This window comes from Furipterus horrens, unplaced genomic scaffold (assembly GCF_987537825.1).
Source record: "Furipterus horrens unplaced genomic scaffold, mFurHor1.1.pri manual_scaffold_3, whole genome shotgun sequence".
NCBI classification, from domain to species: domain Eukaryota; kingdom Metazoa; phylum Chordata; class Mammalia; order Chiroptera; family Furipteridae; genus Furipterus; species Furipterus horrens.
Genome location: NW_028327173.1, coordinates 177,732,626 through 177,746,178, shown reverse-complemented (window position 1 = coordinate 177,746,178; position 13,553 = coordinate 177,732,626). Strand labels below are relative to the sequence as shown.

Here is a 13,553-nt window from a genome sequence, read left to right as displayed (position 1 = left end):
AGCTGTATTGACTCCGTCTTTCCCTTGGACCCTTCAGCTGCGAAGAGAGGGGGGGTCTGCTGCATGGGCAACAGCAGACCCTCCATATCACCCTGCCCAGGCTCTGTAGCTTCAGCTTCACTGGAGAGGACACTCCAGCGCCATCGCAAGATGTCGATTCAACACGGGAGGAGACAGATACCATGTCACTCCCGAGTCGGACTGCACAGCCATTCTCGGCGGTGCAGTAGCTCTTAAGAAGCTACACCATCGTCTCTCGAGACGGACGGCTGCCGACGACTTTGTTTCCAGTCCATCACAAATCAGTACGTGGTCCTGCCAAATATGACCAGCATGTGGCTTGAGTCACATGAGGCTCATTATGTGAGTTTGGCATTCTGAACTGGCCTATATTCTCTTCAAGGATGCAAATGTGCTGATCACTTTCTTGGATGCCACAGCAATGTCAAATTGCAGTGAAGGTTTCTACATACTCTCAATTTCTATGCTCTATTTATTGCTGTCTGATAACAGATATTTTGAGGGGTGCTGCCTTATCTTATCATAATCCTATTTCCAAACAAAAATAATAGCTATAGCAGCAAAATTTAATAAAGATAAAATTTCAATCACAAAATAGAAAATTTAGAGAGTGTTCCTATTAATCTAACTCAATTGCCCTCTGCTTTATCCCTGAGCCCTCTTGGCATTGTGGGAAGAGTATGAAGGTGGATGTCAAACTTACCTGTATTTTAATCTCAGCTCAGCTGAGTACTAGCTGTGTAACTGGTGGACAAGTTATTTCTCTGAAATGTTGTTTCTTTGTCTGTAAAATGTGAACTTTCAGACTCACAGCATAAAATTGGGGTGAGTAACAAATACCTTGTGGTGGTAAAGTACCTAGCTCAGCACCCAGGAAGGAGCTAGCAAAGAGGTACATTTTGTATTGCATATCTGGGAATGAATTTACAGTCTAAACTTCACAATTTTAGTTAACTCTAGATGCAGCCATGTAAACTATACACAGTCATTGCATTTCTCCCCAAAATCCAAAATAACCTTTGCATGTGAGCTTAGATGAGATTTGTTATACTTAGATGCAACAATCCTGATTGCATCTGAATTTAAAAGTTCTATATCTCTTCAGGGCTACTCTTAAGTAAACTATGTATATACTAGAGCCAGAGTACTGAAATATAACAAAGGCTCTCAAAACTTAATATAAATAAAAATTTCTTTGGCAGCTTGTTAAAACGCAAATTCCTAGACCCGGCCCATAGCACCTCTGACTCAGCTGCTCTTGAGTGAGGCCCTGGAATTTATAAGCAACCCCTGGCCCTCGCCCCCAGATGATTTTGATACAGGTGGTTCCTGAATCATACCTTAAAGAAAAACAGACTCTGTAGCTATAAAAGGGTAGCATGAGCAATTCTTATAATGGAAAAATCCTGTATCGCCATTGTGGTGGTGGTCATACAAATCTACACTTGTGATACAATTGTATAAAACAAGTACACACACATTCACACACACAAGATCTAGATTGTTAATGTACTGTAGGAGCAACCTCAACATTCAGATGTATTTAGTAGTTTATATTCACTAGTTTATATTCCTGATTTTTCTAACCTACTGGTAAAAAACCTCAGACAGTTTTTCTTTAAAAAACCAAGTGAGCCAAGTGCTGGCTCAGTCAAGCTGGATTCATTAGATTTCTATATTTTCTTGGTCAGATATAGAGTTCTACAACTTGAGCCTAAAAATATCATGCTTTCAATTTTCTGTGTGCAGGGATTCTATCACTCTGAGTTAAGTGGTTGGATTAAATGTACTCTTTAAGTTCACTTGGGGAAGCAGGTGCTCCTAAAAGTGGATCGCTATTTTCACTGAAATAGACTTTTTTCTTGAAGCTTATACTAGACACTGTTCGCTATCAATAATTTAATTTTAATGAAGATTGCTCAGAGATTTGGAATCTCTGTGCCAGCTGTCATTTTCATGTGAATGCTTTGACTCATATATAATTAACTTGTGTATACTTACGCAAAGGGTAGTCAGAGTTGAATATTTACTGACATCAAAGGATCACATAATGTTTTTGATGACCTAATAGTATTTTGGTTAGGTATAAGAATAGAACTGTAATCTTTTAAAAATGCATGCTGAAATAATTGTGAATGAAGTGATGTAATGAAGTGGAATTTCCTTCAAAATATTCCAGGGACAGGGGAAATATATGGGGTATAGATGGGGCAAGACTGGCCTTAGGTTGCTAATCGTCGAAACTGGGTAATGGGTATCTGAGGGTTCATAATACCATTTTCTTTACTTTTGCATCAATCTGAAATATTTCATATGATACTGTTAAAAAAAAGGCAGTCAAAGTTAGAAGCAGCTTTACTGCTGCATGTAAGGCAAAGCCCAGCCTTTTGGACTGCTTGTTGGAAACGTGGGCTAAACCTGTAGGGACTTTGCATTTTCATCCATGGCCGTAAGACACTCCTGAATGTCTCACTGCAGAAGCACGCGCGGGCTTTAGCAGGTAGGTCCCTGGTGGCATGGCGCCTAACACATCCTAGGGCAGTAAACATTTGCCCTCTAAAGTTCTTGGCTTTTAATCTTTAGTCTTTTTATTTAAGTATGTCATAAAAACAGGCCTTCGTTCTGAAATAACCTTCAAGAGAGCAAGACAAGTATTTTAGCGGGGCATTGCCGCTCATGAGTATTTCCTTTTTGTTTTAGTTTATTCCCCAAGACTCTGAATATCCTAATGGCATGTGTCATATGGTTTTTAAAAGTCTTAGTATTTAGTAAAGTGGGTTATCTCAAAAGCTTCCACACTTAGGATTTCTTCAAGGCTCCTCCCTCTGTGTGGGCAGGAGAAGACAAGAAGGTGGCCAGATGGCCCCTTAGTGAGCTTCTGTAAAGCCTTTAGGATCAGGCTGGAACTCAGACATGGATCACACACTCCAGACTCTCCTTCACCCCTTCACAATCATCTTCCTACATTTTTAAAGCACATTTTTCTCTATCCTTGCATTTCTGGATAATCAATAGTGTTTGCATAGTATCTATTCCTTGAGTTATCTTGGAATGGCACAAAGCTTTGGAAAACAAAAACAAGCTACCCTCTCTCCTCACAAAACCCCACAAACTAGAACCTCTAAACCTTATCATCCTTTCAGAGAGCATTTCTTGTGGATCTCCTGTGGGTGGAGTTTAGACAGTTTAATGGCTTTAGCATGTTTGGAGGCAAAATATGCATGCTATTGAAACAAAAAACAAAACAGAAAAACAACAATTAAGTAATTTACCCACAGTCCTGAAATATATGGCCCAAATTATGTCAGTAAGTACTTGGAAAATGCAGTATGTAGCTAATAATCATAGGTTTTTAAAAAATCTCTTAAAAGTAGAGTTTTGTAGCTTTTTATAAATTATTACTTATAGGTGTGAAAGTCTCACAGGAGTCAGGCTACCATTGCCTTGTGTTTTAAATGGAAAATGACAATAGCTACCGCTTGCTGAGAGCCTGCTCTGTGCTAGGTATCCCGCATCAATGATTTTTTCCTGTTAACAGTGGCCCTGTCAGGTAGGAATGATGAGGTCTGACTTGTAGATGAGGAAACTTGTCCAGGTTGGGAAGACAATAAATGGCCTGTGCATGCTGGGCTGAGACTCCATGCTGTTGCCCACCGAGTCTCACTCCTTAAGCATCCATGCTGGTCCCATCTGCAACACAACCCACTGGGAGCAGTTTGATCCACAAAGGGAGGATCTTTGGATCCTGGTTTTTGACCCAGAGTTGCTTGTGAATACATGCCCTTCCTAGTCACACCTAGGAATTGTGTGATTAACCACAAAGAATTCTCCAAACCAATGCTGCGTTGTGTTCACTTCTACCACACAAAGAAACCTTTCAATAGGCAAAGAAAGGGAGAGAGAAAGTAATTAGCACAGTGCTAAACTTTGATGTGCTGTGATTCCTTCTGCTCCCTGGGTCCCCAAAAGATCTTGGATGAAGCATCTCAAATGCAGGACCCTCTTGGTGGATGGCGGTAGAGTATCATGGAGATTTTATAGCGCCCAGAGCTCTAAGCGATTACATGAACACCTGGAGACACCCTGAGAATTTTGTCCCTAAAGTGTCTGCTCCCCAGTCCTATTATCAGAAGCTGGAAGCCCCACCTTCTGGCAGGGTGCATAAGCCATGAAAGTTCCCAAGACAATCTTTATATAAGAAAAGACACAGTGTCACACACACAAAGCCTGGCCATCATCTGTGGGCTGATTATAGAAGAAACTTGGTATTATTTTTGTAAGTTGCAAAGTGAGAGTAAAAGTTGTTTCTTTGTGTTTAGTCTGGAGAAAAGCTGTCCAGAACACAGCTGAGAATTCTCCTGAATTACACCATTGTCAGAAGCTTTAAAAAATTGACAATTTAAACGCTGATGAAACAAAGCATGTCTATGTATACTAATGAATTTGGCATCATAAATCCAGTGGAATTAGGCATACTTCCAATAATTTTGAGAAGTAAACAAAACAATGGTTAGTTTAGCTGAAAAGCAGGTTAATTACCAGGTAAGTCTGCCTGTTCATTATTTTAAAGCATCTTTGCATGTAATAATCTACTCTGGAACACAGGCAACCACAAGGTGCCAGAACAGTATATGGCAGGGTACAGCTAGGGGGGCCGAGCCAAGTCCTAGGGTGACAGGAATTCACATTGAGGAGGGAAGTAGGAGCCAAGGGACAATCAGATGGAGGCGTAGATCCAGGTAGTCAGGGTCCTCGAGATCCATGAGAGTAAAGAGGGGTGGGAGCCAGGAGACTTGCTTGAAGGAAAACCTGTCCTAGCAGTGCTAGTATTGGAGACTTCTCTTCCTAGGAGAGAGGTCATTTTGCCTTCTGTCCAGACTTACACTCCCTGTGATATTGGGATGGATATGGGCCATATAAACAGAAGGTGAAGAAAACTTGTGGAACGAATGAGTGCAGATGAGGTGGTACCTTCCCCGCAGGAGTCAAATAGATTCTAACATCCTCCAAGTAGAGGTAGACCAGCATTTCTGGACCAGGAACCCCACTTCCTAGATTACTGAACTTTCACTTGCAGACATACTGAGGGAATCTCTCAGGGTTGTTGTTGTTTTTTTTGTTTTTCTTTTAATGTGGAAATGAGTTATATATACATTTCCCTTGCTCATTGTTTCAGTGTGTGGGAATCTTTGCCCCAACTGAGTTTCTTCCAGCTACCCCTAGTACTTGTTGATCCTTTCGCACTTAATGAGTATTATAATTTAATAAGCTATATCTCTATTTACTTTGGACTGGAAGAGTCAATTAGTTGCATTTGGGAAAGATCAACCCAGCTGCTCTGCCCTTGGAGGCAGTGAGTGCCAAGCTTCTGCTCATCTGTGGTGTTGTTCCCATTGTTTGGCTATATTCTGTGGAAGCTGTTAGCATTTCACCGCTCTCTGAGAAAGCCCGATGTAGCGTGGCTTACAGTAATACGATGTGCCTTGTGACACTCGAGAACGGTTCAGAGTGAGAGTGATGTGTCACAATCTGAGGACTGAACTTCAGTATTCTAAACCTGGATGGTCACGTACTGCTGTTCACATCACATGCATTTAACTCCTGACAGCTAAGTGGATCATTTTACCTTTGCTACAACCTCCCTAGTAACTATTTTCCAATTATCTGTTCATCATTCTGGACATTGTACATTCTTTAAGTGCCATAATTTACAGTCTAGAGTCAAGAGATAATAGCAGACCTTATGTTCTTGCAACGCAATAAAATGTCATCAGTTAACCCCAGAAAAAGAGAAGAAATAAATAAACTGAGGAATCCAAGCAGAATAGGAAATAGATTCCAGGAACAAAGATCTGCAGTTATGGTATATCATCTCAGGTATTTCTAATCACTGACTATAACCAATTTGGAAGATTGACAGCCAATCAATAAAAAAAACAAACAAACAAACAAAAAAAAAAACACCAAGCAAGCAACTGACTCCTCAAATTATCTTTCATATAATCTTTTGAGAAGGAAGATATGAATCACTGATTTACAGAAAAAATATGTATAGTGGGTTTTTGTTGTTGTTGTTGTTCTGTTTTTTGTTTTTGCTATAATTTAGTACAATGCCTATGGAACCAAATTTTGGCTCTCAAAGCTCTGTAATAACTTCATGATTTTATTTTTTCTAAATGAAGTATTTTCACACTTAAGGCAAGTTCTCATTTACACTGCAGTCTCTTAAAATGTCCCATTGATTAGCAATAGCCAACATTTGGGGGAAATCATATTCTTGTATTTTATTATTTCATTTTATCAGAGATATCTAAAATGCTTTCTGCATAACTTGTGGGCAAAGAGACAGCAGAATCAGGCTCACAGTCAGATACCCACTCGTAGAAGTGAGAGGTCAGAGCTCCTGGCTTCTGGGTACCAGTCCAGGCATAATCCACCCATTGTCACTGTTCCATTGCTCTTGGCTTTGGTTGGGGCATGCTGAGTGTGGGAAAGACTGCTGCGTGGTCATGGCAACATCATGGGGGTGCCCTGATGGTCACTCTGCCATCCCAATTATGTTCTCCACCTGCAGATCTCAAAGATTTTCCTGTGTGGACCCTCCAAGCATGGCAGTTGCTGGTACTGTATATGATTGAACTTTTTTTTCTACAATATTTTTTTCATTTGTTACTGCAAAAAAAATAAAATAAAACTTTTTTTCTTCCTCAAATTTCTGCCTGCGGGTGATGTTTTAATCTTTAATGGATTATTAATACAGCCAGAACACTGAAAGATGTGTTGCAATTCTAAGCAAAGGCTTAGATTTTTGACCCTTAAGACACCCCAGCTAGAGGCATTGTACTGTGGTCGGGCTTCAGTGAAGCAAGCTTAGTTCTAAGAAAAGGCAAGACCCTTAATTCAGTCGCATTGTTTACAACTCTCTGTGGCTAATTGTTTTTAAAAATGGCTTTAAAGTTTACTCCTCAACTTTTTTGCAATATGACTTTGCTGCTTCTCCCATTAAGAGGGAGAGTCTATTTCCCTATTTTTGAATAGAGCTGACCTTTTGACTTGTTTTAATCAATAGAATGCAATAGCAATATTGTTACACAACTTCCAAAGCCTTTACAAGCCCTGCAATTTCTGCGTTAGACCACTTAGGACAAGGACACTACCCTGTGACAGTAATGTAGGAAAAGCCAGTCTGGCCTACTGGAGAATAAGAGGTAAAATGGAGAACGGAGGTATTCTGGCCAACAGCCAGCATCAACTCCTGGATATAAGTGCGGCCATCTTGAACCTCTGGCCTAACCAACTCTCTAGCTAAATGTAGTTTTGTGCATGAGCTCAGGTAAAACAAGCAAAGGAACTGCCCAGCTACCCAGCAGAATCATGTGACAAAAACAAAAAACAAAAAAATTGGTGCTTTAGGCCAACAATTTTTGTGCTGATTTGTTATGAAGCATAGACTAACTGAAAGATTCTCAATAAATAATTTAAGGTTTTTAAAATGGAAATTTTTTTTCATTTTGTTGGCTATAGGGTATCTGTGAAGAGAGGGAAAGCAGAGCACAATATTCAAGAAGAACAAAATGTTCAACAAAGTCACCAAAGCCCTATTCTATGCATCCTAGATGAGAAATCAAATCCAGATTCTTAAATGCTTCAGCATATTGTATTGTTTATGTCACAGATGTCAGTACATGTCATATGGCAGGTACTTCTGGAAAAGAACCTGTTTTGTTTTTTTTAAAGCAAACCAAAACTAAACATTGGTTCCATATAGAATAATAATGATGCCTCATGTAGCTGTTAGCAATTTTCCACATTGGGAACAAGTAGAGAGAGCCAGTCATTCCTCAGAGAGATGCTGGTTATGAGCACAAGGCTACATGGGAACTTAGGTTATACTGAAGGTTCCTGGGCAATGAAACCACCCTGTAGTCATTAACTTAAAATATTATACCATTGGAACTGGGTATTAAGTTAGTGAGAATCAAGGTAATTAAGGATTTTTCTACTTCAGGATTTTTCCATTTCCTTTTAATGGGGTTCTCTTCCTTTCTATAAAAAACTTCTCTTTTTCAAATTCTGTTATTTTCTCTACAGCATAGGAATGTGAGTGAAGAAACAAAAGTAATTTAGTTCTTATTGCTATACATCTCTGGAGTGATTTTCCCTGCGTTGTCCCAGCTTAATATTCTGATATGAAAGCACTATGTTCTCCAAAATCCTTTTATATGTGGGTTGTCTAAGGAAAAGTCTAGCCATGGGGAAAATTCTATTAATTTCCATAAATATTATCCCATAATAAGAAAGTGGCTGAAAAATTACATATGTATGTGACTCCATTTAGTAAAATACTTTTAGATCTGTGTTTGTCATTATGTGCAACTTATTTTGGGAGTAAAGGGAGATGAAAGAAAGAGGTGTCTATTTAGTATCTTCTATGTGCTAGACATTTTATTTATGTTACCTCATTGGATCCTAATAGCAACCCTGTGATGGAGGGTTGACAGTCGGACAAGGCACAACTACCAATGGGCAAAGCCAGGTTTCAAGCTCAGGTCTGTTTGCTTCCCCAGTACACTCTCCTCCCACTATTCCATGATACAGTGTACCTTGTTTTATTGTGCTCTGCTTTATTACGCTTTGAAGATACTGTGATTTTTGTAACTCAAAGGTTTGTTGTAACCTGGTGTTGAGCACATCCACAGGCACAATTTTTTTGACCACGTACTCACTTTGTGTCTCCATGTCACATTTTTGTAATTTTCACAAAATTTCCAACTTTTCATTACTTTTATATTTGTTAAGGTGATTTGTGATCAGTGATCTTTGATGTTACTATTGTAATTACAATTTGCTGAAGGCTCAGATGATAGTTAGCATTTTTTAGCAATAAGTATTTTTAAATTAAGGTATGTATTTAATACATTGCTTTTTGAAGACATAATGCTATTGCACACTTAACAGAATATGGCATAATGTAAACATAATTTTTATATGTGCTGGAAAACAAAAAATTCCACATGACTCACTTTATTACGATCTTTGCTTTGTTGTCGTATTCTGGAATCGAACACACAGTATCTTCAAGGTCTGCCTGTATTAAGTGTTTGCTGAACTCCAGCCTCTATCTCAGCCTTTCTAGGGATGAGGTTCCCCCTTTTTCATAAGGCAGATTTTCTGAATTATAAATAATTCCTATTGTTTCTGGAAAGACTTTCCTTACACTCTATGAGAATCTTGGTTAAGGGGGCCTTGCACTGAGGGGAGATATTGTTGATTAGGTAATGATCTCTAAGTTCCCTTCACCTGTTTTTTGATTCTTATAACAGCGAGCTTGAAATAGCTAGTTTAAAAATGTGGGAGGTAAGCATGGAATACAGTGAAGCTAAACGTTTCTTTTGGAAAATAAAGTATCATTTATTATAATACACTGAGATTACTGCCCACATCCTAGGCTTATCAAGCCTGGGCCATGAATTGATAATTACTCAAAGTGGTTGAAAGGTACTTGGAAGTTTATTTTACTATTCTCTCCACTTTTAGATTATATATACTTAAAATTTTCATAGTTGAAAGAAAGGTTAAAATTATTTAAAATTTTGTGTTTATATTAAAGTAGGAAAATCTCCCCCTTAATGTTACTAATACATCGGTGGAAAAGTGTTGTATTTTAAACACACATCAGCCTTGAAAATGTAAGATGTTTGTTTTTTCTACCAATATATACCTCTAAGTTCAGTCTTGTTTCTTTTGTATCTGATGGACTGACCCCATCCCCAAAGTTATCCTGGATATTTCTGAATTAATTGGTTGATTGAAAATCTCTCTACAAGCTGACTTTAATAGTCATGGGCAATTTTTAAAAGAAGAAAAATTGAAACTTCTTTGTAGCAGAAATGTATTTTTTTAAAAAAACCATAGTTATATTTCTGTCTTGATTTCTGAATATAAAACTTTCATTTTCAAAATACACACTTCCCAAATCAGTTAGCTAGGAAGCTGGGGTTTCTGACATCACCTACACTGCCTAGGACATGGCGGCTGGACCCAGGCCCATGTTGAACAGCAGCAAAGCCAAAGCAGGTCCTGACATTAGCGATCTGGCAATATGTTCTACAAATCTGCAGGTTGACTTTCTTTCATATTTATATATTCATACATGAATCAGTGCCCTTCCTGTCACCTTTAGTCCTGAAGCTCACTTTATATTCTTTTCTTCAAAAACAACAGTAGGCTTGTTTTTAAAATACAACATAAATTTTAAAATAAATTAAAAATTTTTTTCATGCGTTCTGTGAAAATGATTTGTGTTAAAAATGCATGTTAGCTTTTATTTGTGTGTGTGAATGTTCTGATGTATGATATTCTGGGGGACTCTGTGTAGATAGATTTTCCTTTCACTAAGAGAATTCCTGGCTTTTCTCCACTTCATTCCCCCGGCCGGAGATATTTCTCCTGGCGCTCCCGTAAGCCCTCCGACCCAGGGCCTCCCCCTCCCACCGTCTGTTGGCTGGGAGGTCTAGGCTTGCACCACCCCCGCCCCCAACTCCCCACGCGTCCGGGTTATTAACAGAAGGAGATGCACCTGGAGACTGCCCAGAGCCTTCTGTGTTTCTAAGCGTCGGGTGGAATCCGGATCCTTTGGCTGTAAACCACGCTCTTTTGATGTAAATAGAAATTGGCCCTACTCCTCTCAGCGGACAATTCGTACCTACCAGGAGTGTCTCCGACTGTTGGATCTCCCCCTTGTTCTTTAAGCTACAAAAAGCAGCAGCTTGTTTGAAGTCTGCCCCGTCAAGTGTCCGTGATGCTGGGCCCTGAGGGAGGTGAAGGCTTTGTGGTCAAGCTTCGTGGCCTGCCCTGGTCCTGCTCTGTTGAGGATGTGCAGAATTTCCTCTCCAGCTGCATAATTCATGATGGGGTCGCAGGCATTCATTTCATCTACACTAGAGAAGGCAGGCAGAGTGCTGAGGCTTTCGTTGAACTTGAATCAGAAGATGATGTGAAAATGGCCCTTAAAAAAGACAGGGAAAGCATGGGACACCGGTATATTGAAGTGTTCAAATCCCACAGAACCGAGATGGATTGGGTGTTGAAGCACAGTGGTCCAAACAGTGCTGACACTGATGGCTTTGTGTGGCTTCGAGGACTCCCATTTGGATGCACCAAGGAGGAAATTGTCCAGTTCTTCTCAGGAAATCATACCAAATGAGATCACACTGCCTGTGGACCCTGAGGGCAAGATTACAGGGGAAGCCTTCGTACAGTTTGCTTCGCAGGAGTTAGCTGAGAAGGCTCTAGGGAAGCACAAGGAGAGAATAGGGCATAGGTATATTGAAGTGTTCAAGAGCAGTCAGGAAGAAGTTAGGTCATACTCAGATCCCCCTCTGAAGTTTATGTCCGTACAGCGGCCAGGGCCCTATGACCGCCCAGGCACAGCCAGGAGGTATATTGGCATTGTTAAGCAGGCAGGCCTGTAGAGGATGCGGTCTGGTACTTATAGTGCAGGCTATGGGGGCTATGAGGAATACAGTGGCCTCAGCGATGGTTACGGCTTTACCGCTGACCTGTTTGGAAGAGATCTTAGTTACTGTCTCTCTGGGATGTATGACCACAGATATGGAGATGGTGAGTTCACTGTCCAGAGTACCGCTGGACACTGTGTCCACATGAGGGGGCTGCCATACAAAGCCACAGAGAACGACATTTACAACTTCTTCTCCCCTCTCAACCCTGTAAGAGATTGTCCCTCATGGAAGAATGACGGGCGAAGCTGATGTTGAGTTTGCCACTCATGAAGAAGCTGTGGCAACTATGTCGAAAGTTAGGGCCAATATGCAACATAGATACATAGAACTTTTCTTGAATTCTACAACAGGAGCTAGCAATGGGGCATACAGCAGCCAGATGATGCAAGGAATGGGGGTGTCTGCCCAGTCTACTTACAGTGGCCTTGAGAGTCAGTCTGTGAGTGGCTGTTATGGGGCTAGCTACAGTGGCCAGAACAGCATGGCTGGATATGACTAGTTTTATAGAGCATTTGAGTTGTTTTAAATTTTCATAGGCAACCAAGCAATGAAAAGCAGTTATTACTCTAGAAAAAGCTGTGGGATCCATTTTGCACCATGAGTTTGTGAAATCTGGATTAAAAAGTTACCTCTTCAGTGTTTTCTCGTGCAAACTTTCTTCTGAACTGTGATACTGAGTAAACAAACTATTCAACTTTTTTCAATATTTTGGTAGTGTACTTCATGTTGCTATCTGAGTTAAAGTAGTTTAAGTACATCAAATGTGGATCTTCACACCACATCACAATGAACACATTGGGGAGATACGATTTTTGGGAAACTCAAGGTGCTAGATCCCTAATTCAAAGAGGAACATTTCTCATGTTCATTCTAGTTTATTTTCATTTAAAATCTTAGGTTAAGTTTAAGCTTTTTGAAAGTTAGTTTTGAAAATTGAGACACATTTCTAATACTGTAGGAATTGATGAGGCCTTGACTTAAAACTTTTTCTTTACTGTGTGATTTCCTTTTGGGTGTATTTTGCTAAGTGAAATATGTTAAGTTTTTGTTAACTAAACTTTTTTCTTAAAATAAAGATTTTTTCACAATGAAAAAAAAAAAAAAGAAGAAGAAGAGAATTCCTTATCGCATTCCTATAACCTGGTTTAGCTTGGTCTGGGTTTTTGTCATGTCATCCCACCTTGTAAAACCGGTTTCTCTGAATGAAGCTCCTTAACTCTATAAGGCAATCTGCCTGGTTACTGCAATTGGAAGGCTCAATTTCTGGTTCCCAAAGACTTGTTGGCTCAACATATTGATTTATAAATATCAGGATGAACAATATGACACATAGAGCAATATGTGTGAACATATAACGTATCTTAATTACCACCAAATAGAATTTTTCACTTCTACAGCATTTTGAAGCTAAAAAGCGTTTCCTATCAGATGAGTAAATGTTTTTCTAATTCATATATAAATCATGACTTTACTATCCTTGTTTGTTAAACTTTAGGTTGTAAGGTAGTAAGTCTGTCAAAGGATTTATTTATCAGAGAAATGGAATCTGCAATTTGAGTCTGCTACTATGCATCATGCTTCAGTTGTGGCCATACTAAGGGCAAAGCATAAACAGAGATGAATTTTTCTTTTTTGTTGGCCTGAAATAGATTTTTTTCTTCCTCATTTTACCATTCTGTTTACCTGCTGTTATTTTTCAAAAAGTAAAACTCTAAATACAAAAAGTTAATATTGTGAAACTACCAAATACTAGATTTAAGTAAATATAAAGAAAGGTTTGAAAAATAAACATCTAAGCATAGATAATTCCTTCCATACTGATCTTGCTGTTATCTCTTAAATATTTTTCTGCCAGTTAATAGATCGAGAAACTAATATTTGGGGATTCATGAATTTATCAAAATTGTGTTGCTAATATTAATAAATGGCTGGGTTGGAATCCAAATCCAGTGTGTAACTCCAAATCAAATGTTTCCAACCCTTTTGCCAGTGACTCACATGCAGGATAGG

At 39.3% G+C, this 13,553-nt stretch overlaps 2 protein-coding genes across 2 annotated transcripts in view; both read left to right on the top strand.

Moving 5' to 3' along the window:
- SLC35F4 (solute carrier family 35 member F4) overlaps positions 1-13,553 on the top strand; it is a 192,360-nt gene that overhangs the window by 73,198 nt on the left and 105,609 nt on the right. The gene's annotated exons all lie outside the window — the stretch shown is intronic.
- LOC150016825 (heterogeneous nuclear ribonucleoprotein F-like) lies at positions 10,582-12,218 on the top strand. Its single transcript, XM_090270922.1, is given in 3 exon segments — positions 10,582-11,211; positions 11,213-11,752; positions 11,754-12,218. Coding segments are annotated over 3 exon segments (1,218 nt in total). The 5' UTR covers positions 10,582-10,822; the 3' UTR covers positions 12,043-12,218.